General features: G+C 48.1%; 7 protein-coding genes across 7 annotated transcripts; 2 read left to right on the top strand and 5 right to left on the bottom strand.

The window, feature by feature from the left end:
* Positions 1–2703: 2703 nt before the first annotated feature.
* Positions 2704–3862, bottom strand: BO85DRAFT_380225 (ATP synthase complex assembly protein ATP12; the record flags this gene model as incomplete). The annotated part of the gene is made up of 2 exons (XM_025656371.1): positions 2704–3500; positions 3565–3862. 2 exons carry the CDS (start codon positions 3860–3862, stop codon positions 2704–2706), a joined length of 1095 nt encoding a protein of 364 aa, XP_025511809.1.
* Positions 3863–4934: 1072 nt separating this feature from the next.
* Positions 4935–7725, bottom strand: BO85DRAFT_145688 (glycosyltransferase family 2 protein). The gene is made up of 4 exons (XM_025654102.1): positions 7452–7725; positions 6478–7347; positions 5851–6142; positions 4935–5307 (listed from the first exon to the last, which is right to left on the bottom strand). Exons 1-4 carry the CDS (start codon positions 7487–7489, stop codon positions 5194–5196), a joined length of 1314 nt encoding a protein of 437 aa, XP_025511808.1. The 5' UTR covers positions 7490–7725; the 3' UTR covers positions 4935–5193.
* A 2528-nt stretch (positions 7726–10253) lies between these two features.
* On the bottom strand, positions 10254–10903 carry BO85DRAFT_452727 (uncharacterized protein). The gene has a single exon (XM_025660898.1). It carries the CDS (start codon positions 10827–10829, stop codon positions 10638–10640), a length of 192 nt encoding a protein of 63 aa, XP_025511807.1. The 5' UTR covers positions 10830–10903; the 3' UTR covers positions 10254–10637.
* Positions 10904–16166: 5263 nt separating this feature from the next.
* Positions 16167–17705, bottom strand: BO85DRAFT_404817 (SSH4 family protein). Its single transcript, XM_025657285.1, has 2 exons — positions 17678–17705; positions 16167–17626 (listed from the first exon to the last, which is right to left on the bottom strand). Exon 2 carries the CDS (start codon positions 17250–17252, stop codon positions 16266–16268), a length of 987 nt encoding a protein of 328 aa, XP_025511806.1. The 5' UTR covers positions 17253–17626; positions 17678–17705; the 3' UTR covers positions 16167–16265.
* Positions 17706–18080: 375 nt separating this feature from the next.
* On the top strand, positions 18081–21545 carry BO85DRAFT_452725 (uncharacterized protein). The gene is made up of 2 exons (XM_025660897.1): positions 18081–18619; positions 18830–21545. The coding sequence occupies exons 1-2, from the start codon at positions 18524–18526 to the stop codon at positions 21323–21325; spliced, it is 2592 nt and encodes an 863-aa protein (XP_025511805.1). The 5' UTR covers positions 18081–18523; the 3' UTR covers positions 21326–21545.
* A 307-nt stretch (positions 21546–21852) lies between these two features.
* BO85DRAFT_404809 (putative Ras family GTPase (Rab4b)) lies at positions 21853–23529 on the top strand (the record flags this gene model as incomplete). Its single annotated transcript, XM_025657284.1, has 4 exons — positions 21853–21916; positions 22025–22089; positions 22134–23044; positions 23101–23529. Coding segments are annotated over 4 exons (1141 nt in total), but the record flags the coding sequence as incomplete, so codon positions are not given.
* Positions 23530–23560: 31 nt separating this feature from the next.
* Positions 23561–25464, bottom strand: BO85DRAFT_452721 (NAD(P)-dependent alcohol dehydrogenase). Its single transcript, XM_025660896.1, has 3 exons — positions 25083–25464; positions 24850–24972; positions 23561–24785 (listed from the first exon to the last, which is right to left on the bottom strand). The coding sequence occupies exons 1-3, from the start codon at positions 25107–25109 to the stop codon at positions 23859–23861; spliced, it is 1077 nt and encodes a 358-aa protein (XP_025511803.1). The 5' UTR covers positions 25110–25464; the 3' UTR covers positions 23561–23858.
* Between the last annotated feature and the right edge of the window lie 80 nt (positions 25465–25544).

Raw genomic sequence — 25544 nt, 5'->3', positions numbered from 1 at the left:
TGTAAACTACTCACAGCTGCTTCATATGCAACTAAAGCCTGATCAACTGCTGGATCGGAGAGTGATGTGGCAGGATTCTTTGACTTTTCCGCTTGCAGCGAAGACGCGACATTGGCAAGGATGTCAAGCTGGAGCTTCGTTGACTGGGCAGTGATGTTCAAAGCATCTTTGTCCGTGGGCTGCATATCATGACTGGACGCATAGTCACCTTCCTCTTCGTCATCACCGTCAATATCTGGCGCCGAGGTCACATGGCTCAGAACCCGATTGACTTCATTTGGTGCAGCGGCGTGCTCCATTGACCCGTACAAGGAGCTTTCTTCGTCTTCGGGCGCGCTCCCTGCGGTTGTGTGGGACGCGTACGTGCTGAGCCGTGTGCCACTGCTACTTGGTATATTGATGGAAGGGGGTGCAAGGCTCTTCACGTTGGATCTTGGAATAGCTGAACTTGGAGAGTCGGATATGGTCTCGGACAATCGGCCTTCCACTTGCTCAATCTTGGCCTGGCGAAGTACTTCAGCATGTTTCGATTGGCGCTTCTCTTCCTCCTTCGCCTCATCCTTGGCCCATTGTATGGCGTTGTTTAGAGTCCAGAACCAACGCTTGGCCTCGACAACGTGATTCGCTTTGAGATGATATTTGACGGATGACTTTCCATGGATCTCGAAGCGGGTCTTGTCCTGCGCATCCATATTGAGCCTAGCAATTTTCATATTGATCGCTCCTCGGCAGGCGGAGCCCGCATCATCTGCAAGAAGGAACCAGTCAGCTATGGCCAAGAAAACAACTATACAGACCGGCAAGCATCATACCTTGGTGTTTATAATAGCTCAGCACACCATCTTCTAGAACGAACCATCGCAATTTATAGCCACTTGTATAATTTGTCCATTTCTTTAGATAACCCCTCATTTCACGGGCTTCCTTGCCAGCAAAAGGCGCCTCGCTACCGCCTGAGCGGCCAGACACACCTTGAGCTGCGCTGGTGCCGAGAATCGCTTTTTCCTGTATACCACGTTGTGCGATGACTGCTGCTGGAGATTTCTTGACGATCGCACGGGTCTTGTCATCTTTAGTAACATCCTGAGGCAATTTCCCCTTCTTGTCACGACGGAAGGGGTCCGCCCCATGCATCAATAGGATCTGAATCAGTTGTGTGTCCTTTTTCCTTGCCCCCTCATGCAACAACGTACCCCCAGACTGGGCAGTGGCAGGATCCGTTACTAAATCTAAACTGTTGACATCGATGCTGCCCTCTACACGGGGCTCTTCGAGCGCCTTCTCCAGTTTTTCGTATTCTCCTTGAGAGACGAGCGCTTGGATCTCTTGGGTCTTGATGTCAATGAACAGTGAGCGAGCCAGCTGAAGTTGCTGGAAGATTTCTGGAGTGCGCGCAATATCAAGAGCTGTTTGGCCGTTGTAATTTATGATCGAATCGTTAATAGAGGGTTGGTTTAGCAGTTCGCGAATCACTGGACCTCGTCCAAGCTGAGCGGCCAAATGAAGAGGCGTATTGCCCTCCCGATCACGCGCGTTTATGTCAAGGTCCTGGCTAGAGGACAGCACGAATTCGACAACTTGCGGCTCGGCGCATTGAATAGCAAGGTGGAGAATAGTTGTCCCAGATAGGGCATTTGCTCCCTGCGGCTCCTTACTCTCTCTGATGGCTTTCGAAATCGCATTCGTGTCGCCGCTCCGTAAGATCTCGAATAGACGAAAAGTCCGGACTGACTGATCTAAAGACATGCTACTGGTCTCGGCATGTGATATGGAGGGTAGCTTCTCAATGTTATCCCCGCTTCTGTGCGGGCCCGTGGGCTCTTGTGGCGGTTCAGCAGACATGGGACGTAGGTTTGGCTCTTGAGGGCGTGTACTTCGGCGGCTGGAGCTTCGGGTAGCTGGAACTCCAGATATGGATGGAGTACTATTGGCAAGGGAAGACGTGGCGGATTCGGAGGAGCCACTATCGCGAACGACCGGCTCTTCACGGTTATCCTTCGACCTATCGCGGTGTAAAAGCGCCAGTGCCAGGGAACTTCGAGACCGTTTGTGTCTGCGAAACAGTATGTTATGTTAGCGAGCGAAGCGCCCAAATCGCGGGGCAACCCCAGGTTTCAGGTTGGGCAAGAGAGATCCTTGTGTTCTGGTCGGTGGTTGAATTCAAGAACAACCTAGCGACTGCTTATGGTTCATCCCAGGACCCACGCACAAGTGAGATAGCTGAAGGAAAGATGGGTATGGCTTGCGGTGATTCAACCACGAGGTCCCGGGGAACCGAAGCGGCAGAGAGAGTTTACTCACCCTTCGCCCCTTTCCGTCATCTCTTGCTGGCCTCCAACACTGGTCTAAATCCGGAACTGGCAGAGTTAGACCGGATGATTATCTGCAGGGTACCAGGCAAGCAATATAGAAGTAAGTGAAGACTTCTGGACTGGTTGGCGTACAAGTTTCGTGACTAGTCGCAAGAAATGATGGAGGAGATGGTGATGACGATGTTCTTCCCGCGCGTTGGCCAAGACGGATGGGTTTCACTACCTCCGGAGAACTACGCGCGATGGTCTCAGCAGGCGAAAGGGGCTCTCTCTCTCTCTCTCTATAGTTACACTGTTCTCTTATAAAACAGAGACAGAAATCTCTGTGGACATATATTGTACAGAAGGTGTGGTCTCGCGCGGCTTGGTTCCAAGAAATGCCTTAGAACAGTCACCTCGTCTCTCCACTAACCAATACAATGACGCTGCCGAGCTGGCGCTTCAAATCTTCCTTGTCAACATCATGGGTATCCTCAACCTCTCCCCACATATCGGTCTGCCACCTAACTTCTAGGCTGGATGCCTCCGCTGCTTCCTCAATGCCGAACCTCTCGCGGCCCGGTCGTTGCACCTCTCGGAACGTCTCACTCCATTCAGCGACCAGACGGACTGCAATCAACAAGCTCTTTGCGGCCAGTATTCCTCTCTCCAGTCCGGCCAGATCGTAGGCCTGCAGCCCAGAAATCCACTGCAGAATAATGTCCTTTGTAGCCTGAGGCTGAGAGGCTGGTAATATGCTATCGGTGTCGAGGATAGGCTGGATGTCCACACCGGGCCATACTTTGGTGCTCAAGAAGGCAATTGTATCTTGAGCGACCCGAATTTGGGCCTCTCGGAGACTTTCCGGTTTCTTGCCATCGGCATCCACTTCATCAGCAGCGTAAGCGTTCTGCTCCGGCACCCAACACAACAGGGTGTCCGTTTCCAAATACCGCATCGCTGTTTTCAATATTTGATCTCTCGTGGTAGTTTCGCCTCGAGCATCTTCTGCGGCAATATCCGCTGCACGGGCGGTCAGAGAAGTTAGAGGGATGAGGTGGTTCTTTAGCGCTTGCTGGGCAGTGGTCATGACATCCCACTCCAGCGCGATCGCATGTGCAAGATATGGCTTCGTTGACGGTATGGAGAGAACGTCTTTGGAAGGTGTCCGAATAGGGCGTGTGTCTAGCAGGACCTGATAGTCCCCATCTGAGAACAAAACATGTCAACGCAAGTGTCCCATATAGACTGGAGCAGGAGAAGAAATGCGTACCTGGCTTCTGCTTGACATCAACATTCTTCCAGAATCGCTTCTTGAGCACAGATGGTTTTCCTGGTAGCGGACTTTTCTCGGTTTTCTGGTGCAAAGCCGCATCTTTCTGTAGTAGCTCTGGGTTGGCAGATGTAGGTGAAGGGGCCTTAGGTGGGGGGCCATGAGTAGTAATGGGATGAGCAATGGCGGACTTCAATGCTGAGGCACTGATAGAACGTGCAACAACATATTGACGTTGCGCACCTCTGAAGACCGCCTGCCGCGAAATAGCCGTAACGGCCCGATGAAACGCGGGCATCGCCTCTCAGTCAAATGATCGAGCGAATACAAAGGAGTTGGTTCGAACAGTGATAGGATATATTTGGCGTGGCTCCTCCTGGCGTTCTAAAGATCCTTCAACCAAATTTCTGCGTCTTTTCTCCTGTGAAGCGGACCGATTGATAAATCGGAGGTTTGAGCTTGTTCGTAAGCCGTATTGCGGAGAACTACTAGTCTCCGATTGGAACGCCACATGCGCCACAGCTCCGCCACATACCATCTTCGCTGGTCGCTGCATTGAAGCAATGATAGATGATGAAGACAACAGAATAGAGATGGTTCTGCGGTCTACCTGCTTCTTTGGAGGGTTGTATACCGATCATCCTCGCCACAAGCAATCATAAATTACAACATCAAGCGCGAATAAAAGGTAATCGTGATACGGAGCGAGTGAAAAGAGACATAATGAATGTGCATCAGTTGCATTATTTATGACGATGCCTGACGACGCCTATCTATAAACGAGACACCTAGACTGCTCATACATCGCATCGCACCCATTTTATAAGCACAGAACGTTTCAAATTGATTATTTTGATTGCATATTGAGCATTAAATATTATGCATAAAGTGTACGAAGGAGATTAAACCCAAATCGACAATGAAGATGAGAACACACCAGCAAATTTTCCCACATGTAGAGTCTAGGGGTAGGAAAGCAGAGAAGGATGGAAAAAGGAAAACTGAACATACAGGCGGCAGTGAGGGAAACAGCACATTAGGTAACCATGCCAATTTGGATAAGAAAAGATCCGCCCACGCTTTTATAATTTACAGAACTCAGAAGGCTTGAAATAACCAGAGTGTCCAGGATTGGAAAGGTTGTGTCAGGTACTGGTGTTGCAGACCCAAACAACAACCACCAATCAAGGAGCGAGAAAAGGAGACACAGGGGAAACTTTGGATGGAGGAGTCAATTCGAGCGTAGGAGGGATGTTTTTTTCTTGGACGGGGCCGTGCGTGCAACAGGATCGGTCCATTAAATCTCGAGGAAAGGGTCAAGTGAAAAGATAAAAATATTTGTGCAAAGAGAAATTATACATCAACTGAAGGCCATGGGAACCCTAATCTCATTGTTCCCAATTTAGCGTCATCAAGGCATTTCGTCGTAACAGTGTATCGTGCAACCGAGATTCTAGAGCGATTGCTGGAAGGTCGCTGGGATATCAAAGGCGAGCTTCAGTAACCAGCAGGACAGGCACGCCCGGGGTGCGAGCAGTCGCTGAACCACGGACACGATAAGGTTGGCTCAAGGCAAAAGCAAAGGCATTTAGTAATTTGACATACGTCCACACACCGCGCATGTGGGCTTCATTGAGTTATGTAACTCGGGTAATAAGGCCGTTTCATACGGTCCGTGTCCGTTCGCTTCTTCATCCGCTCCGCATCATAATCATCGGCACCGTCTCTGCTACCCCATGTGGTCTGAAAAAATAATGGTTCGGTTAGCAAATCTGAGTCAAATAGCAAGGAGTAGTCATCGTTCAACAAGGCCAGATGTTGCGTGAAAAGGCAAGAATCAAAGGCCAAAAGAATAAGACGGAACAAGTAATAGCCACCGTACTAAACTCGGACAGCGAAGCAAAGATGATAAGAGGAAATGAGACCAATAATGAGGAAAGAAACCCGACAAAAGCGACAAGCAAGCTAAGAAAAAAGTGGAAGGCCGGAGTGCAGAAAGAAATCGGAAGTAGAAATCAAAGCGATGCAGAAGGCAAAATCGGGTTACCAAGATGGGGAAGGCCGTGGGTGGATACAGGGAGGGCGAGGATGAGGTGAGGCCCATGGCCAATGCAATTGCATTATGGGAGGGGTTGGGTGTCGAGCACGGAAGCAGGCCAAGGGCTAGAGCCCACTTCCAAGCTACAAGCGTCGCCCAAAGATACTAGGCTGCACTTGCGCATGCACCCTCTGTAGAAACAAAACAACGGACCAGAACGCATGTTGTGTTGGGGTACTGCAACTTACCACATTCAGAGTTAGCACGGCGTATATTTTAATAGCTCCGTGGAAATAGCCGAAGAGGATGGACACCGGCAAAAGGATAACATCAACCGGGTAACGGATGTAATGTCCGAGAAGTTTGATGAACTTGCTAATAAACATCCACAGTCCGAGAGCTTGCATAGCTAGCGCGTGCGTATCATTGTCCCACGAAACCGTAGCCTTGTGACATAGTATAAGGAGCAATAAATCGCCGAGGAAAGCTGGCGGCGAAAGCGTCGTCAAGTGAACAGCGTATGCGCTCCAAGGCTGGCGACTAGTAATACCGTAAACCAAGCGTTAGCGTGCGGATCAGACAGACATTTACAGTAAGCGGCCTAACGACGAAAAAAAAAATTTTTTTCCACAGTCGGATACCAAGACTAGGAACGACCCAGCCTTCCAAGGCCGACGGCCAGTTCCTTATGTCTGTAAAGATCTGGGAAATGACAATCGGAATGAAGGGGAATACCATCCAACGGCGTCGTTGACCAACGATGTGGGAGGCAAGCAGGGTTTGTGAATGAAAGGCCATTCGATAACAGGAGATAGACACTCATCCCGGTGTGCATTACGCACGCTCACCAGACAAGTCAGATAGGGTAGACTTACTACCAGATGTGTTTTTCGTGGAACATGCTTGTAAGGTTGCTCCTCCAGTTGCTTCGGGACCAGCGCGCGCACTGCTTGAGAAACTTGGGGTTGTCTTCCAGAGTTGTCAAGACCTCCGCTTCAGGATGATATTGCATGTAAGTCTCCCAGCCATGCGACACCATCCAACGGGTAATGAAATTGTCGTCGTCTGCGTTCAATTGGTACTTTCCGAACCACCATTCTTCGTTGGTAAATCCATACGTGAACCCCTCATTCTGAAGGATATCTGTTCTGTATGCGACTGTCCGGCCTGACATGCAGGGAAGTCCACCGTCAATATGCGTTGTTGCCGCACAATCAAAGTTTCTCCGTTCCAAGTAAAGTGCACCCAGAAATCCCCATATGCGTTGAGAGAATGATGGCGAAACGGCCCGCCTCAGGCGTTGACAAGTTACCACACCACCGAATCGCTCATCCTTTTCGAAAGGTGCTAGCATCCAAGGGAGGACTGTGCGTGGCCAACTCACGTCATCATCTGCGAAGACCGTGATAGTAGTCTTGACTTCAGGGATCGCTCTAGTCATTTGTCGGCGCTTGTTGGGGTGAGTAACGGTGAACAAGCGGATTCTTGACTTCGAAGCGGGCATCAAGCTCAGCATGTTCTCGGCTTTTTGTCGATTCGCTTCAATGGTGACCAAAAGTAGTTCGTAGGGCTGGGTGTCGAGAATCGTTCTTATGGTTTCCACGAGTTCATCACCACATCCCTCTAACGTTGGTAAGATAACCGTTACATCTTGGGCAGTTAACTTCGGATTCTCCGGCGGAGGAATTGGTTTGAACGTCCAGAAAGAAAAGAGATTCACAACAAGACGGAAGTAGCGATACAAACTATATATCAGGAGAGTCAGCTGGAGAGATTCGGTACAATCAGATGTTCAACCACTGGTGATACATCAAAAGTAAGCTTCAGGCCAGTTCAGGTCAATACTAACAAGAGGGCAATAAATGCTCGCATGAACGGAAACTCCATGATTGAAGCGATATGATCAGGCCTAGGATTACACTCCTCAAACCAATTGATTGCTTCGGTCGCTATAGACTTCACTCCGAATGTCGTCCCCAATCTCTCGCCAATGCTGGATCAAGCTACAGACACCGGGACTGGCACTGCGCACTGTGCTCACAGGGGCGCGTTATCGGGGGATAAAGAAAATGACGAAAATGCTGAGCACCGCTCTGCCAGCATAAAAGTGTTGTTGATAATTGACAAGTTGAGGAGAGACAGGAGAAAATATGGGTATATGGTCTCCTAGTAGGATGAACAGGATAGGAGGACGGAGGTAGAGGCAGAGAAAGAGGAAAGAAAGAAAGAAAGAAAGAAGAAGAAAAAAAAAGATAGAACAGGATGAACGAATGTCTGGGTATAAAGATAGCCCAAGACCTCGTCAGGAAGTTCTAAGAAACTGAAAGACCAGCTCTGAGGTCAATTGGCTTCACAGAAGATGAGAGTGCCTATGGGCGAACATGCAACATTGGGGATTCTTATTTGTTGCAGATGGAGTCGATGGCACGGAATGGCAGGGAAGGCACATGTTCAAGTCCGGCATCCAGACAATGGATTGAGCCAATCCCTAGAGAGAAATATAAATAAGTTACTTGTGGGCTCCAGTTCCTTTGTCATTTTGAGTGTCATGCAGGTGTATTTTTGCCTCGTGCGTCAGAGACCCTGGATCTAGATGGACTGATGGAGGATAATGCGGGTGGAGAAAGGATTGGCGGCGGTCCATGCAGCTACTGTGCAGTCCACTGCAGTGACATGGGCCAGAGAGGGTGGAGACTGCTGATGGTGTGTGGGTGTGTTTTCTAAGGCTAAAGTAGGAGCTAAAAGCACGTTAGTGGGCGTCTCCGAAATTCGCAGTGGTTTAACTGTGTTGGGGCCTTTGGGGGTGTAGTATTCCGTACTAACCGGTCCGTCCTAGTACCTCCTTAGCACTATCTAGTCCACTCTGTTCTGCGCATCCTGCCCGGGACGCTATAGACTTCCTAAACACGAGAGTCATTATTATGGAGTAGGCCCAGTATCTCCTCGTACTAGCCACCTCTCCCTAAGGTACTTTTACCAGAGCGAAGCTTGAGTAGAGAAATGCCTCCCTCCTTTCCACTCCACCATCCATGGTCATACACACACACTTTCCTCCCCTGCAACAGGATGATACATTCTCCATCTTCGCTTTCTGGACTTACTTCCCCTCTTTTATTCTTCCTTGATTTCTATTTTTTTTTATTCTTTTTTTTTTCGTCTTCGTTTATTCTATCATTCTGTTTTGTTTCGTTTTCTTTCCTTTTCCGCCTCTTTCCTTCCCTGGTCAAGGTGGACCGAATAGATGGAAAGGGGCAAAGTATACAGAGTCATACGCAAAAAACCCTAAATGGGAATAAACAAAATTCATAAACAATTAAATATTGGATATTGAGAAAAATGACGAAAATGAAATATTAAAAATCAGACGGAGAAAAACATAAAACGAAAAGGGAAAAAAAGGATTGGATAAACCTAACATAAAATCATCGGTGGCTCATTCATCATTCCCGATGGGCAAGTGACGCCGATGAGCCGACAGGCAAAATCACCTAGATAATACTTGGTAAGAGGTGGTGGGGGGGCAGAGTTCGTTTGTCGGCTGGATGATCAACCAACAAGGATAAGAAACAAAAAGATAGAGGAAACGGGGGAAAAAATCTCACTTGTTTCCGAATTCCATGCGTAATTTAACGTCTATGTGAAGATAAATAACATGCTCCCCTTATTGAAGCATTACCATTAAATCCGAATTAACATGTCAAGCTTGCTATCATCATAATTTCCCGGGATTTTCAAAGAATCAAAGGAGAGATGGCCGCTACCGAAATTGAATCAGAGCTGTTGCATACATGGCAGTGACGACATAGTAATTTCTTCAAATCATCATTCGAGGAGTCTGATCCTGTAACAACATACAATTTCTAATTCTATCCAGGTGCAGATTGCAGCTGCATACTACCTAATGGCATTGGTGAGAACTAAAATAGCCAACATAGCAGACCATCGGCCTAGACAAGAAGCTCCGATCGGAAGGAAAACGAATGGGGAAAAAGAAAATAAATGAAATAGTTGTCAGAGAGGACAACAAACCTTTCCAGAGGTCCGAAATTATGTGGAAATAATTGAGGTTACTAGTTTACATATTACCATCTCACCCTCAGGATTCTTTTCTTATTCTGTTGAGGGCATAAAGATAGTGGTTCTCGCAACTAAAGGGAAAAGAAAGGCATTTGGTTTATTCATGGCACATGGCTTTTGTTTTTTCTTTTTTCTTTATTTTCGTTAATTTCTTTTTAGCCTGTACCGATCAGCACAGCTCTTTGAGCCTCTCAAGCCCATAATAATATTGAAGGTCAGCCGGACAAAGTTATGTTAACTATGGTAGACTAGGCGATGATACTGCGACCATGGAGATTGAAAGGGAGAAAGATAAGCACCCACTCCAAAGTTCTTCGGGAATTTTGAGATAAAGGTCCCTAGGAAAGAAAATAACCCGAAGACCGAATGACCATTTCTCACCACATTCCAGACGTGAATCTCTTTATCTTCTCGTACTTACTTAGCATCTCTACTACATGGTAGTGGTAGTTTTTAGCCATTAAATTACAGGCCAAGCACAGAATCTCGCATATCGGAATCCCACTTTTTGCAAAAGGCGAACTATCTCAAAGCGAAGAAACGGTAATAGCTATGTAACAAAATACACTGAACGGGACCGCGTGCCTCGCTAAGCAATTCCAGCTACTGCGCACTAGGCTACAATTTTGTCAACAGGTTGGCACACACGCACACCATCCCCCATGCCCCCTTCAATATGAGGGCAGCTGTCCATCGCGGAGAAAACAGATATTTGCCTAGAAAACCTTAATCCATGGTGAAGTTTCACTTGACATTGAATTCATTTTGGTATACATGGAATAAGTGATACTTGGAAAGGGCGAAAAGCAAAGAACGGGGCCCCTAAACACCACTGACAGTGTGTGCTGGGGAACTTACGCACAATACAGAATCAGTGGTAGCTATGGCCTCATTGGCCTCAAACCAAAAACGTTCAGGTTAACGGTGATCCTAGCGGCGATCTCCCAACCCCGTCTCATTAAAGCCCACTACCTGCACTCGTTGCCTCCCACAACCAGTCGCCCGCTAAATAAGAATGGATCACGAAGCTTGGGTGGGGTTTAACATTAACAAATGCTGCCATAGGCTGGAAGTAATACGAAGTCGAGACCATTCCCCAGACAGTGACACACCACTGTCTCTCAGCTAGTAATGTCATGACCCATAGCATGGTCGGCTCCGAGAACATGCATTTATCAGCTGAAAGTTCATCCGAGACAGAGGTCTCTGGCCTACCAAATCAGAATATGGCTATCAACTCTGAGCCATGATGAGATTTTTGAGTAGCTGGAATTTATCTGTACGCTGTAAGGTATATCTTAAAAAAGATTCCTTTGAGTCACAGTCCCGAGCAGTCATGTGCTTCGGAAGATCACATTGACATAGCTATTCACTTTTCCGGAGCACAGCTCCTGCACATGTGCTCTTGTACAAGAATGCTGGTGTTGCCTCACATTTTTAACTCGCGAAGTTACTGGGGCCGCATATGATCAAAGCGGCATTTTTATGGGCTCTTCGGCCAACCGTCCCTCCCCACCCGGTAGACACGGAGTTCCGTATGCAGCTTGTGGCTTGCTTAGTAGATCTCAGATATCTATGGAGGTTATGCGTCTCGCTTGCTAACGATCGACTACTATCTCGCCATCAACCAAATTTGGAGTAATAGCCATGATTGGTGTTCGACTGGTCTTAGCAGCCGTCGTGGGACTATGATTTGGACATTTATTATGTGAATCCTGCCAGTAGCTCTTCACTTACGTACACTGACAAGAGTATCCTACTCATATAGTTTAGGCGTAACCAACAAATACTACTTTAGCAGTAGTGCCATGGACGGATTCAGGGCATAGAGAACCAAACCGTGTAGTACTAGTACTTGGTACTAAGTACTTACTTAGTAGTAGTAAGTTGACTCTCGGGCTTCTCAACCAATCATCTATGGGACCGCTGTAATCTCTTCGAGAGCATGGATAGAGACAATAACTCCACATACACACGATTAGGATCGCTAGTAACAATGAACGTGCGGCCCGAGCTCTATTTCCCAATAAAGACTTGACTCGCATGGTAATATGTCAATGTTATCTTGGCATCGAGGACGCATGCTGATGGAACCACGGCCAGCCATCATACGGGCTGCTCCTTCGCAGTTATTGGTACAGATAACCCACCAGCCTTAGTGGCTGCAGATGATAATCAACCCTCCTGCAAGTCACCTTAAACGGCTATGTGCCCCAAGGCTAGGCCGGGGCTCCTCCACTCAAGCAGTCCTACACCCTACCGTCCGGACTAGAACGAGGTTCGGGATTCTAAGCTAAATGATCACCTAACTAGCAATAAGCAGCTAGCAGGAAGATGGTGAACACACTCTACATGATGTAGTATGTCTACGTGCATACAATACCATAATGAAAGACTCACAGATTAATATTTCTATTCACTGTAAAGAGACTCATATTGACCTAAGGACAAGGAGAATATTGATGCAATTGCCTAAGGGGTTCAGATGGGGAGTTTTCCCCTTACTAGTTTGGGAAGGTGAGGTTCTATTGTTCCAATATACTGACATAGATTGATGCGCAATTTACATGTGGTATCTTTACAAGGGTTCATATTAAGCACTATCGGTCCCCATGCTTCATATGGAATTAGTCCGTCTCGAGCCGTTCACCATAAGCTAATAGACTAGACTATAAACAAGGCGACGTTGCATTGCTTTGACAATTTCCTAATTGTATTCCGTCTTCCTCCGCGGCCCTAGTACCAAGTTCGTATAGTATATTTCTAGGCCTCTCTGCAGAGTATGGAGGGCGTTCTTCAATGTGTACATTCGTGTGGTTACTGCTGTTAGGATATGATTTAGCTCCTCGCAAACGCAGCCACACAACATGCATAACAATCTTCTAGGTAACTGAAACAGACGCGTACCTATCTCGGCTGCACGGACATTACTTGCCTCCGCCGAGCTCCCCACCCTCACCCGGGAATGACCGAGGATCCATTCAAACGCGTTCGGAGCAGAACTGCTACTGTGTATTTAAGTGCTAAGATAGTCCGGGATTTTAGCGCAGGTTGTTTTGTCTGTCGTTTTGCGTGCCCCATACCAAGATAATACTGACCTGAAAGGAGTAAATCTATAGTAACTTATGTCTTCGTGTAATTTTGTTGGCGGTTTCATGAGAGAGGTGGCGTATACTTATTCCGTCGGTCGGCCAAATATCCCCTGTGGCCTCTCACTAATTGAGGGAAGGAGGAAAGTTTGCAAGTGTCAACAGAAAGCCACAGGATAGCCCGGAAGAATATCACACCATTACTTTGACCTACCAGTAAAGCCCCACAATCTAAACGAGTTAGTACTAGGTGCCACTGCATAGTAAAGTGCGCGTATTAGCCGTTCCCATAATCTCCGGGCTGAATTCTACGACTTCATGCGTAGCTTCAAAAGAAGATATTACCGATCACCCTTGAACAGGATAGGGGGGGTGTGGGTGAGCAACAATAATAGCGAATACCTGTAATTCTTCCCGTGTACAGCGAGGAGCTAGGTGCTCCACGATTTCGACGCACTGTTCAGCCGACGCTCCATATCAAAAGTCTGGAACCGTCGACGGCAAGATTATCCATTGATATCAACCTAGTAAGTAAACTTACTACCTCTTACCGTAAGACTAGTAGGGCATAATCCCGTTTCCATCAGAGATGCGGAAATGTCATGCAGCTCATGCCGTCAATCGGAATGTCAGCCGTGTGTGTAACTCAATCATATACTTACTACCATGCTACTCTTAAGCCATCATAATGGTCAAAACCTCCAAAGGGCTTGCTCTCTTTTTGTAATTTGACAATGTAATGTGACGAGAATAACTCAAGCACTAAGCGAGCATTACAGTACTTTCTGCACAAGTTTGAATACAAAGGCAACAGGGAAATCACAATGGGGGGGGTTTCGGGCTGGGTCTAGTTAGTCTAATAGTAGTCATCAATACTACCTACCTACTATGTATGGACTTGTAGTAGTAATTATTACTACTTAATACGGCGCAAGTTGGCATGAAGACCGAGGAGGCAGAGTCTCCACTCCGAGCTCCTTAGGCTGACTCTCCCAGAGAATTAGTCGCAGGAGGTAGCGGACTGTGCACAAGTTAGCGCGGGCTGTTTCCTCTTGTACTGGTGGGAACTGTTCCATACCGTCCGTAGACTGGGGCGCCTCGGCATGGGGGGCAAATCTCCGCTACAGCGTTGTGGTTCGCTTACCCGGACAGCAGGCAACTTACTTACCTTGCTAAGGAGCTGTGCCGCTCCCGCTAGTTAGTCTACTAGTCGTAGTCTACGTGTTTGGCGGCGACGGGCGACACACTGGGCTGAGACTGTCCTGTGCTTCCCAAGACACAGCCCGCCCGCGCTTTTCACCATTTGTAAACACTGCGCGCAACCCCCCACCACTCCCAGTCAGGATGGATTGATTTCCGTCCTAAGGGATCAGACGACGCAGGAGACTCCGACTATCTAAAGATAGCAAGCTATTAAGGAGAGAGGTAGTGACAAGTCGTAGTAGTTGAAGTAGCAAGGGGATTAGGAAAAGTGCGGATTCCGTCTATTGTAATGTGTAGATAACTATTATCATTGTTATCATTTTTCCCGCCCGTGCCCTCCCCGGACCTCACGGCAGAACCCTCATTTCGCCCCCCTCTTCCACAAACCTACTCGGGTGATATTATTATTGTCTGGTAGACTACTCATGCTAGTACGGAGTACTCCAAGCTCCTCTAGTTTAGTCGCATCTTACGGCAGGACGGACTGCCTAGGTAGGTAGGAGTGGCGGATATTTGTGGAACGCTGCTGTGCTATCATAGGCTGAACGCGGGAGTCGAAGACCTCGCTCTTGGTGGCCCGTGTGAGGTTCGGCTGCGGGCCTGAAGCTCGGCCAGGCCATCCTGCTTACCACGGAAAAGGCGTTAGCAACGTTGACTACTGCACCACATCTGCAGCTAATCGAGTCAATCCAGCAGCTAAAACTAGGCATGAGCTAGATTTCCACTGGACTAGCCTCGTTTAAGTGACTCCTATGCCGGTTGTGCGAATACTACTACCCGAATAGTCAACTCGGGCTTGTTTGGTCTGATCAAGCCTTCAGGAGAATCAAAAGCAAATGCTCTGCGTGGCTTTCACGGGGTGCAGAACGGAGTTTCCGGAAGGAGTCCGAAACTCATGAATGTAAGAAGCGGGTATTGTTGTTTTTGTTATTATTATTATTATTATCATCATTATTATCATTGCAGTCTTTATTATAATGATTATTATTTTGCCTATGGTTACTGCCACTAGATAGCTTGAGTATCACGACCCGCCGATGCTTCTCCTGCACAGCCGTTGGGGCCAATTCGGCGCAGCAATATCAACAATTGAACTATCCTTGGACTGAGTCTGGCTGGCTCTGTGCAGCAAGCCAGGTTCGGGTCTCAATGACATGCGAGCACCCCTATGCAGAAATCTCCTACAACATTTGTGAGATCTTCAGAAACGCCATGAGCTGCAGAAATGCCTCTATACTACCCATAGAATTAGAAAAGTGTTCTGGATGGGGTTGGTCAGTCCACTGGATGGGGACTGTGCTACGCGAATAATTATCAGCTTCCTGTGCTACGTGACCTTGTCTAATGACCCAGACTGACCGTTCCTCCAACACACACTTCTCTCTCTCGCCCCCTCCCTCTCTCTCCCTCCCCGACAACATATGATAACAAACACTCATCGACCTCCGAAACGGGTGGTCTTCTCCTATGGCACTTAAGGGACTAGCATATGCATCATGAGGTCAGGGAGTTACAATGCCTTGCATATCATTCTCTAATGCAGTCAAGGTTCCGAACAAACATCTTCACCCCTGCTCTATCCTAGGTAGTTCGGAAATCCAGTACCCGCTAGTTGCTTGCATATAGTGGCACTGATTTTCAAATCTATGATGTCAACTTCCCTCCCCTCCGTCCTTCCAGCTCAAGCAAGGCAAGCCCCCTCAGCGATCAATCGGATGACTTTGAGGCTCCCTTGTTCTGGACCAGGCCTATTGGTAACATAAGCATCCCCAGGCAATGACGGGGATGCAGACTATGCTTCCCCCCGATACACTAATGTGTGCGTATCAACAGGGTACACCCTCTCTTCCCCAAGCCATTTCTGCATGTGTCTTTCTAGAACATCTCCATGGCACCAACGGTGTTCTGTCATGCGCGTAGTCTAGTAGCTTGTTTTACAACCGGCAAGGATGTATATGGCGATCTTTTTCCATTCATTAAACGCCTTTGTCTGGGTAATACGCTTCTGTATCATCATTCGTCTTCTGTGCCGAACTATGTCACAGCTATTAGTTTCCTGTCTTCTGTCTGTGACTGATAGACTACTAGCTAAGGTGACCAGGCAAATCAGAATGATCGAAATACATTTCCGTATTACACGTTTTTCTACTGTGTCAAACGGCTTGAAGGAAACAACTCCTCGCTTACTCTTCCAGGCTGTAAACTGCTAACATTCCGTGAACGTTCACTAAGACAAAGTTACATGCATTGGCTTGTGTTTACCGGAGCAAATGTAAGGCACAGAATGGCGACCATTAGGTGTCCTCTCCAGGAGCCCATAACCAATCTGCAGGATTGAATAAAACCTCGAAGTCCACACCTCCGAATAGTCCGAGGGCGCCATACAGATCGAAATCTCCTCCTAGACCCTCTACCCCTCCAGAATCCTCATCCAACTCCTCGTAAAGGTTCCAGCCCCCGACTTTATGACCGTCACGGGTAAAAAAGATATCGACATCAACCTTCGCGTCTGCACCCACCGAAACCGAGGTGGCCATGGTGGGGAAGTGAAATGTCATCCCCAAACCAACTGTCTCTCCTACATTGAACTTGCTCGTGAACCCCTTCCCACCCCACGAGTCATTCACAAAGCGACAACCATCATCAGAGAAGATGCCGAGGCTACCCCTTTCCCATCCTGGACATCTCCAGTTGGGATATGGTTGTGCCACAAACCCAATAGAGAACCCGCTGGCCTCGGCAGACTGCCCTTGCGGACCTACGCGGAGGCCAAGCAGTCTTACTTCAAAGTAAATAGTTTTACTTGTTTTGGTAAGCAATGGAGAATCCTTGAGGGGGAAGTAGAGGGGCAAATCTGTAGTCAGAAGACAGTCGACATTCCCATCTCTTGTGGACCCTTCCCAGTGCCCCTTGTTGACAACGGATAGCTTCCCACCAAAGCTTGGTGACTCTGCAGGGTTCAGATCGTATTCCTGAGCAGATCTGTACAGAGAATCAGATGGCCTGAGGGGAATATTCAGGGGAAGCTTATCGCAAAAGGCGTGGGCACGCTCTGCATCGTCGCAGGAGGCATTTCCTGTACTTGAGGAGAAAAATCCAGCGATCGGTGGCGGTGGAAGCGTTGCTGTATCGGGCACAGTCTCCTGCCAGTTGTGATAAAGGAGGGGCCCTTGACTTCCGGTTCCAGTAGTTGCAGAAGCAGAATATGGCGGGGGTGAGGCAATAGGCATCGTATACTCAGATTGTGCTTTTTGAGACGTGGCTTTAGAGTGGTCCGCCATTTGCAGCTGAAAAAAAATAAGAATAAATAAAAACAATTAGACCAATATAGACAGGAAGAATTGCCCTTAATGATCGCGTTTGAGACTCATATATATTGATCCTGTTGAATCAATTTTTATACGTTGGGCTGACAGCTGTTGATATAGGATAGCAGGCTAAAGTAGGGATGCTCTATTGGGGAGAGTATCGCGCGGGTGGCTACGCTGAACCATGAGCTCACACTTTGCTGATTTCTGGTCAGAAAGCAAGATTAAGCCAAAGGAGCAGAATGGATACACCGAATTTAATGCTCACAACGAGCAGATAAGCATTGGTATCTTTTCGCTTAAGCATGGAACATAGTTACACTGTCCTTTCTAATATATGTTTATATATATAATTACAGTAAGTATATATAGTTGGCAATGCATAGTAACTAACATACAAAACATTTCTGCTTATGTGGTTGTTGGACCCTTCCCGTTACTAAATTTAAATAACCCCGTGGAGCCAGCCACATTGGGCCTGCGGGGAGGGATTTGTTGTGGATGAAGGGAGACAGACGCACACTATGTTGGGATCGATATGAAAGAAAAAGCGGTATGTGTAGGAAAAGTGAGGAGGAGATCGGTCTTGGATTTTTATGATTGATAACTAATTAAGGATTGTTGTTTCAGATGCAGCCTTTTATGTATAGTCCAGAAGAGGCATAGGCTCGACAATGCCTGCCCTACCCCCCACCGTGCCTGACTACAGCAACCAGCTGAGGTCACAGTAGACCCAGTAGTAAGCTCGTTTAATTTCTGTTTGCCTTGCGCCTAAGTGCTCTTGCTTACTGCTCGCTCAGTGTCCAGTTGAATGTGCGACCGTCACCCTTCACTTGGTCTGGGTTATGACTGCTTGATCGATGGCCCCTTGCCGACTTACCTGTTTGCTTGGCCTGCGCAATGATCTTCTTTCAAGTTCATGCACATGCTCATCTCTTTGATTCTTGACTTAGTTCCTGGTAGAGCTGCTCAGATGCATAAAGATGTGCTATAGGGTGCTCGAGCGGTCCTGAATCCCATCCGACCATATTGCTGGCTACCAATTAGTCACTGTTGTTACACAACACATACACTCACTATATACATGCGCTCGAATCTGCAGGCATCCTTTTTCAATCGAGGACAATCCTAGTTTTCCATCAACTATTTCTTGAGTCACAGTCGGCTACTGGTGATGATAAATCTTCACGGGCAATGAGCATTGGCATGAATCTCCCCGCGAGAGACACTATATTGCGGTCGAGATGGACAGCAGTGAAAAAGGACATACTAAAAGACAGCGCAGGTCTTCTCTCTCACAGCAGCTACAACGGGTCTTCCATTTGGATAAACATGTGAATGTAAGGGTTTTTCTTTTTTTTTTCTCTTTCTTTTTCTTCTTTCTTCTTTCTTCTTCTTCTTCTTCTCTTTTTTTTTTTTTTTTTTTTTTTTTTTTTTTTTTTTTTTTTGCGGGATTGGCGCGGGCAGTCGCCACAACACAACCATCAGCATGCAGGGGGGAAATGGATAACTCGGCGGTGTGTGTGGATGTCCACGGTAATACCTCAAAGAAGGAAAGGCGCAGGCGATCGTCGGATTCGATAGAGGCTCGAACCATAAGGACCCCTGGGCAAGAGCGAGAGAGGACACAGCAGACAGACGAGGTTGGCCTAGGCGGCAGTACAAGTCGATCCGCATCATTCATAAGAACAAATGAAGATGTCGGTCCACGTATAGCCCAAGGTCCAACCTTTCCGGGTTTGGTTGACAATGAGCTCGTGAAGTCATCAGCACACACTACCAGCCAGGGAACATTGCAACTGTCCGACTCATCCTCCGTCATGGATATGTCTTCTGGCAAGCACGGGTCATTCAGCCCCGCTACTTCGATCAACAAGGCGACGGACAGGAATGAAAGAAGGGCTACAAGGCGCCTAGAAGCAGAAAGGTTGGAGCTTGAGAAGAGGTTTCTTAACCTCGAAAAGAGCGAGCAACGCCATGGGATAAGCCAACAGCAGAAAGAGTCCCGGCGCCTCACCAAAAAACAACCTATAAGAAGCTCAAGTAGGGCATCGAGTGTGAGTGAAGATGAGTCTCGCCCATCACGCCGATTCTCTTCTCTCTTCTCAAGTTCGAGGCGAGGTTCCCGGTCACGTTCAAATTCCCTAAGCAGAAGTGACGCAGATTATCCAACTGACGCCGAAAGATCACAATCTGGACTGCACTCGGGACCGCACGCAGCTCGATCTCATATTGCTGTGAAGATGCCAAATCGCTTCGGCGCCGTGATATCCAAAGAGCTCTCCATCAACAACGCGCTGGCCCCATACAAACCTGAGCCTGCACCCACGCGGGAGCTAATGCCGGCGAATCCTACCAGTACAGAATCGAAGGCAAATGATTCTACCGGGCCTGATCCTCGCAGTATTGAAAACAATTTGTCGCACGGACAAAGCCCTGTACAAGACCACCTCGTTTCCGTCGACAAGAACGCGCATAGGGTAGCATCAAAAGCCCCTAGTCTTCCTGTCCCTACAGACCTGGACCGCTTGTCCTTCGCAGCAACCCTCAACCTTAAAAGTAGGGAGTCTGGCAACGTGAGGTTATCTGGACATCGTCGGTCATTGACGGTGTCTTCCCCGGAACTGCTGAATAAACGGGAAAAGCATACTCGCGGTAGCTACAAAAGCACTCGGATAGCTCAGGTGGCAGCTGATGGTGGAAAGACTTCAAGAAGTTCACTAGGACTGTCATCGACTAACTTACAAGCCAATTCGTTGAGGGCTGCACCGAACAGAACTTCCACGGACCGTTATCTTCAGAGACAGTATAAGAGCTACGTTTCATCACCCCTTACAGTGGCCTCAACTGTGGACAGCAGATCCAATCTGTCTTCAAATGCTAAGGAGACTTCAAACACAACAACTTTGCAAGCTCCTATCGAAGATAAATCAAATCCCATGGATTCTATCAAGGCTATAGATTCCAAGTATAAGCGGACACATCCACATGTTACAAGGCGTCTATCCGGGAGATACGAAGATAAAGACGAAGGAGACCTTACACAGCCTCACAGTATGGTTGGGAACCCGCAGGAGCGCTCTGTTGTTGGCTACACGTGGGCTAGTCACCATCTCCAAACATCTTCGAGCAAACGCACTCTTACAAACCAAGATGAAGCCCATGCAGTGACATGCCGAGAGCCTGGAGTCGAGAAGTCGGATTCTCGGACTCACAACACAAATGGCAGCCTAACTGATTTAGACGTCTACCAGGCGAAGCATGCAGGTCGGGACGGACACCTAGAATCTCAAGATACTCCACCGCGTTATAGAACTCAAGCTTGTCAAAATCTAGCCCAGAGCTTTCAGGGTGCTCCTAGGATGCAGAGACCTGAAGCCTGTCATATGCCTTATGAGAGCAAGCTTACACAACGGAGAGGTTCAATTTCGTCAATATCCGCATCTTCTGAAGAGCCACGATCAGAAGATTACAACACTGCAGACGAAGCCTGCTCATCTATTTCGCTTCCTCGACAGGACGGCATTACCCCAGCCAGCTTTCCTCACACTGATTACACTGTACCAAGTACATTGGACAATAATGACAACGACGTGTCACTCAGTGTGGGAGCTTCAACCTCCAACTTATGCAACACGCCGGAAGGGCGAATGAACGGACGCATCGAGCAATTGAGGAATGTACAGACAGTCGGCCCGTTCAAAATGCTCTTTGTCATCTGCTGTCACTGCGGCCATTGGCACGATCTGCCATCGAGAATGCGTGCGAAACTCACTTCGCCGAGCACATCTTCAGTCGCCAAAGAGCATAAGCTCTCCACTGACAAGGGTGAACCACGTGCTGGCCAAGAATGTATCGATTCTAAAATACGCAAAAATAGTTTTTCAGGACAGTGTGTCGATTCATCAAGTACCGAATCTCCTGCCTCTGCCGCAAGGTCTCAATCTCCGACTACGGTGCAGTGCTGCTGGTGTAATCATCGCATGGATAGGTCATGTTGCCAAGGATGGACAACCATAATTCGCATGTGTGAAAGGCATCACTAGCAGTGTGCCAGAGAAATTGTCATCTGTATGGTGACCGGGAGTGATTGTGAATTCTACTGTGGAAGTGACCATTGGGTGGAAACATGCATTGCAGTTATGGTTGGCTTATTAGAACGCACTTCAGCTTTTGCTGGGGGACATATTGTTGGATTCCGGACGAGGAAATGGTGAACCACATTTGTAAATATAAGAATGAAAATGGAAAATTAAAAGGATAAAACTCGCCGCCGAGGACCTCGGAGATATCGACATCCATAACTCGTATAATTTGTAGTCAATGGTTGCATAGATAAAGATAGAGCCGCTTGATAAGTGGAATAGTGGATAAGCCAGGGGCGTGGCAGGTGCCGGAATGCCGATAGTAGTCTACCATAGTACTTTTTACCCCCGAGCCCGCATGAACGGCGAATCGTGGGCAAGTCCTTTCTACCAAGGTACCACCCGCCGTAGTACCTAGACTCTTCGCCGCCCTCCTTCTTTTACCCCTTTACCAATCAGCGGGCCATTAGATGGCTTGTTTCTGGCGCCATGGTGCGTCAAAGGAACCTCTCAAATGCTTCGTCGACTGCTTCTCTCCCCGAAAGTAATCAGGTATGTATGGCGGCGCTATCCCATATGGTGTTGACATTTCTCCGCCATCAGTGCGCCCGCTTCCCATCATAAAGCCCCTTTCAATTAGCGGCATCTAATACCATGTAGGAGCTCGAGAGCATGTATGACTATCTGGCCAAGGTCATTCTTCTAGGGCCGAGCGGGGCGGGAAAGTAAGTCCTGATACTGAAGATAATGATCCGTGACACCTCCTCAGGCTTCGTCGGTCACTGATATCTTCGCTATTGCAGGTCTTGCGTGTTACACCGATTTGTGAAGAGCGAATGTACGGTACTCTATCTCTGATTGGAATTTCATCCCCCCATTTACAAAATTATGCCAACCCTCCTGGTTTCCCACGCTCATTCCGGAGTTGGACGCGGTCGCTAATATGCCTCTCTCCCTTAGGGCGAGTGCTGTCATCCCAAACAATTGGGGTTGAATTCTCCTCGAAGATTGTCAAATTAGGCACCGGGCCGCGACGAACACGTATCAAATTGCAGCTTTGGGATACCGCTGGAACGGAGAGGTTTCGATCCGTCTCCAGGTCGTATTACCGAGGAGCTGCAGGGGCCATTCTCATCTATGATATAACATCCCACGCGTCATTCGTCTCTCTTCCCACGTTTCTCATGGATGCACGTGCACTTGCTTCCCCCAATCTGAGCGTCCTACTAGCCGGTAATAAGTCAGACCTTGCCTCCGACTCCGTGCCACCTTGCGATCCCCTTGATGACAATGCACGCCCACCTCCCACACCGTCTAGTACATCCAGCAAGGTATCTTTTCCCTTTGGATCAAGCGGCGGCTCCGTACGCTCAAACTATGATACCACAACGAGAATGACGGCCACACATGCACCTCATGGTCGTGAGGTCAGTACCGAAGAGACTTCGCACTGGGCGGCTAAGTCCAACATTCCCGTTGCAGTCGAGATCTCAGCTCTCACGGGTGAGGGCGTAGAAGAGCTCTTCAACCGGCTGGCCCGGATAATTCTCACAAAGATCGAGTTGGGCGAGATTGACCCAGACGACCCCCAAAGCGGGATTCAATACGGTGACGGGGCTCTCTATGGCCATGGCACGAGCGACGGTTCCAGCAATCGAAGTCGCATGTCGCTCGACGACGGTGCTGTCCAATTACATCACAGACATCCAAGAAAGAATACTACTAACAATTGGAAGTCTGGCATGAGGGAATGGGAAGATGTATTTCGCTTGAGCGATTCGCACCAGAGGAGAGGTCGCGGCTGCTGTTAGTATTCTTTGGGCCGGATTACCACTAATCAACAGCTTTGTTATTCGCGGTTTTCTTTTCATACTTTTTCCGATGATCACACCCGACACTGGTCTCAACCTACCACGATAAAATGAGCCCACCGCATCTTGATTTTTGCTCACAAAACGGCTGGTCGGTTGTCCAAATTATGTCGTGGAAGCGCACTGCGTCATTTCGGCCGAAGGCTTACTTTTTGACCTCTCGTAATTTGTGAGGTGAATGACGGCCGGTAGGCTTGGTTCGTGCAGCATGATACCCCCTATAGTCAAGCACTGTGACTACCATGTTCAGTAAGCGAGTTATTTGAGTTTGAATATGCATTCCAGAAGTTGATTGTTATCAACTGTTATTGCGGTGTGTGTTATCCAGCCAATCCTCAAGAGCTTTGTTACGATTACTTCGGACGCAGAGGCTTGTGATGGCCAAGCCATAGTCAGCACAAACTGAAGCGGGGATATAGTTTCTCAAGATCACGAGAGATATGTTAAATGATCATATTTTCTGGGCCGAATCAATTGCCTGAAGATGCCTCGCAGTTGACATTCTGTGATCCAAAAGACCTCGAACCTGGAAGCCATCTGATAGGGAAGTAGAAAGCGTGAGGAATAACTGACGTCCAAAGCAACTGGTTGCAGTCTGCTATGTTGCTAATGTCTGACGACTTTTATGAATCGACACCACCAATAAGCGTTTTGATGCCCTTTCCAGCTTTAACCCCTTCAAATGCTCGCTCGGCATCCTCGAACTTGACGACACCCGTGATCAGTTCCTTCACGTTTACCTTTCCAGTGCCTACTAAGGAGACTGCAAGCTTGTAGTCACCACTCCCATAACGGAAGCTGCCCTTGACGTTCAGTTCTTTGGTGCAAGCCGCCATTATTGGGAAGGTAATTTCGCTTCTGCCCATACCGCCCTGGACATATGTTCCCCCAGCACGCAGAACGTGAATGCCTGTATGAACCGAGGGCTCCGCTCCTGACGCGTCAATGGCAACATCTGCACCCGAGCCTAGATCATTTTCGGCTATTAACCGTTGAGCGTTCTCCAACGCCGCGGCTTTAGCTGGCTCAAACGTGGCCGTTGCTGCGTACTTCTTGGCAAACTCTAGCCTACCCTTCTGAATATCAACCGCGATAACCTTGGACGCACCGTAAGCCTTCGCCACAGCACAGCAGAGAAGTCCAACCGGGCCAGCACCGAAGACTACCACTGATTGACCCGGGTTTATCTCAGCCTGTTTGACGATATGGACGGCAACACTAAGGGGCTCCATAAGTGCACCCTCCTGTAGGGTGATGCTTTCAGGAAGCTTATAGCAAAAGTCCTCGGGCAGGACGTAATACTTGGCCAGGGTACCGTCGTATGGAGGTGTCGCTGCGAAAGCCATTTTCACACAAAGATTATATTTTCCCGCCTTGCATGGTTCGCAGCGGCGACATGGGATTCCTGGCTCCATCGCAACGCGGTCTCCTACCTTTAGACTGGTAACGGCAGAGCCAACCTTGCTGACAATACCGGAAGATTCGTGTCCCAGAACCATAGGGTCCTTGACGACAAATTGGCCAATGGAGCCATGTTCCCAATAATGAACCTTGAGGATGAAAATATCCGACATGTCAGCTAGGCAGGCCTTCAATTCTTTTGGTGATACGCACATCACTACCACATATACCAGTGAACCTGACGTTCACCAGTACGTCGTGAGGATCTTTTATCTCTGGGATTGGCCGGTCTTCGAATTTGACGCGGTGAATTCCCTCAAGAACGAAGGAAAGATTCTGGTAGTGATTGAGGTCATTAGCGATCATTCAAGGTGTGCCACTTTGAGTTCATGGTGGGTGTGATGAGCCACCATTGACCCTATATAATGAATGTTCAAAGCACATACCTGGGCGCTGGTATTCTGGGTACTCATGATGGGCGAAAAGAAAGAGGCACACGGAGAAAGCCAGCTGACTCGAGATGTTGTAGGAGGTGAAGCTCTTGAGCTAGAGTATGGCTAGAAAAACGGATATCGTCACTGAACTTTCAGCTTTCGAAATTTATGCTTTCTTTCCTTATTTATCCTTTTTTCCCTCGGTCTTTTCTTAGTTTTCGGATATGTCGCCCTAGGGATTTTGTTGCTTCTCGATCCATCTTGGGTAGCTTGGTAGGAGGTATCGACGTAAGTACTAAGGTATGGGGTAGAGGGGGCGGGGTGGAAAGCCCTTCATTGGTCCAGAATTAACCGGCGCAGCGCCAAATTTACCCGGAGAAGGCAGCTGACCGGCTATATTGATTAGTAAGTATTTCAGGTGATTAACTACGTTAACTGTAATACTAAATAGTAGTTAGTTAACCTAGCCAAATA

The sequence above is a fragment of the Aspergillus piperis genome, assembly GCF_003184755.1.
Source record: "Aspergillus piperis CBS 112811 unplaced genomic scaffold BO85scaffold_21, whole genome shotgun sequence".
NCBI classification, from domain to species: Eukaryota; Fungi; Ascomycota; class Eurotiomycetes; order Eurotiales; family Aspergillaceae; genus Aspergillus; species Aspergillus piperis.
Note: the sequence above shows the minus strand (reverse complement) of the source record. Positions and strands in the feature narration are given on the sequence as shown.

Excerpts from the sequence above, each read along its gene's own strand:
- BO85DRAFT_145688 (XM_025654102.1), bottom strand. The coding sequence starts at position 7,489 with ATGGAGTTTCCGTTCATGCGAGCATTTATTGCCCTCTT. Across the intron at positions 6,143-6,477 it reads CACGAAAAACACATCTGGTA|TCGCCAGCCTTGGAGCGCAT; the intron begins GTAAGTCTACCC and ends CGGTATTACTAG. Across the intron at positions 5,308-5,850 it reads CCGTGCTAACTCTGAATGTG|ACCACATGGGGTAGCAGAGA; the intron begins GTAAGTTGCAGT and ends TTATTTTTTCAG.
- BO85DRAFT_452727 (XM_025660898.1), bottom strand. The coding sequence starts at position 10,829 with ATGCTATGGGTCATGACATTACTAGCTGAGAGACAGTGGTGTGTCACT.
- BO85DRAFT_404817 (XM_025657285.1), bottom strand. The coding sequence starts at position 17,252 with ATGGCGGACCACTCTAAAGCCACGTCTCAAAAAGCACAATCTGAGTAT.
- BO85DRAFT_452725 (XM_025660897.1), top strand. The coding sequence starts at position 18,524 with ATGGACAGCAGTGAAAAAGGACATACTAAAAGACAGCGCAGGTCTTCT. Across the intron at positions 18,620-18,829 it reads ATTTGGATAAACATGTGAAT|AAGGAAAGGCGCAGGCGATC; the intron begins GTAAGGGTTTTT and ends AATACCTCAAAG.
- BO85DRAFT_452721 (XM_025660896.1), bottom strand. The coding sequence starts at position 25,109 with ATGAGTACCCAGAATACCAGCGCCCAG. Across the intron at positions 24,973-25,082 it reads CCCAGAATACCAGCGCCCAG|AATCTTTCCTTCGTTCTTGA; the intron begins GTATGTGCTTTG and ends AATCACTACCAG. Across the intron at positions 24,786-24,849 it reads CTGGTATATGTGGTAGTGAT|GTTCATTATTGGGAACATGG; the intron begins GTGCGTATCACC and ends TTCATCCTCAAG.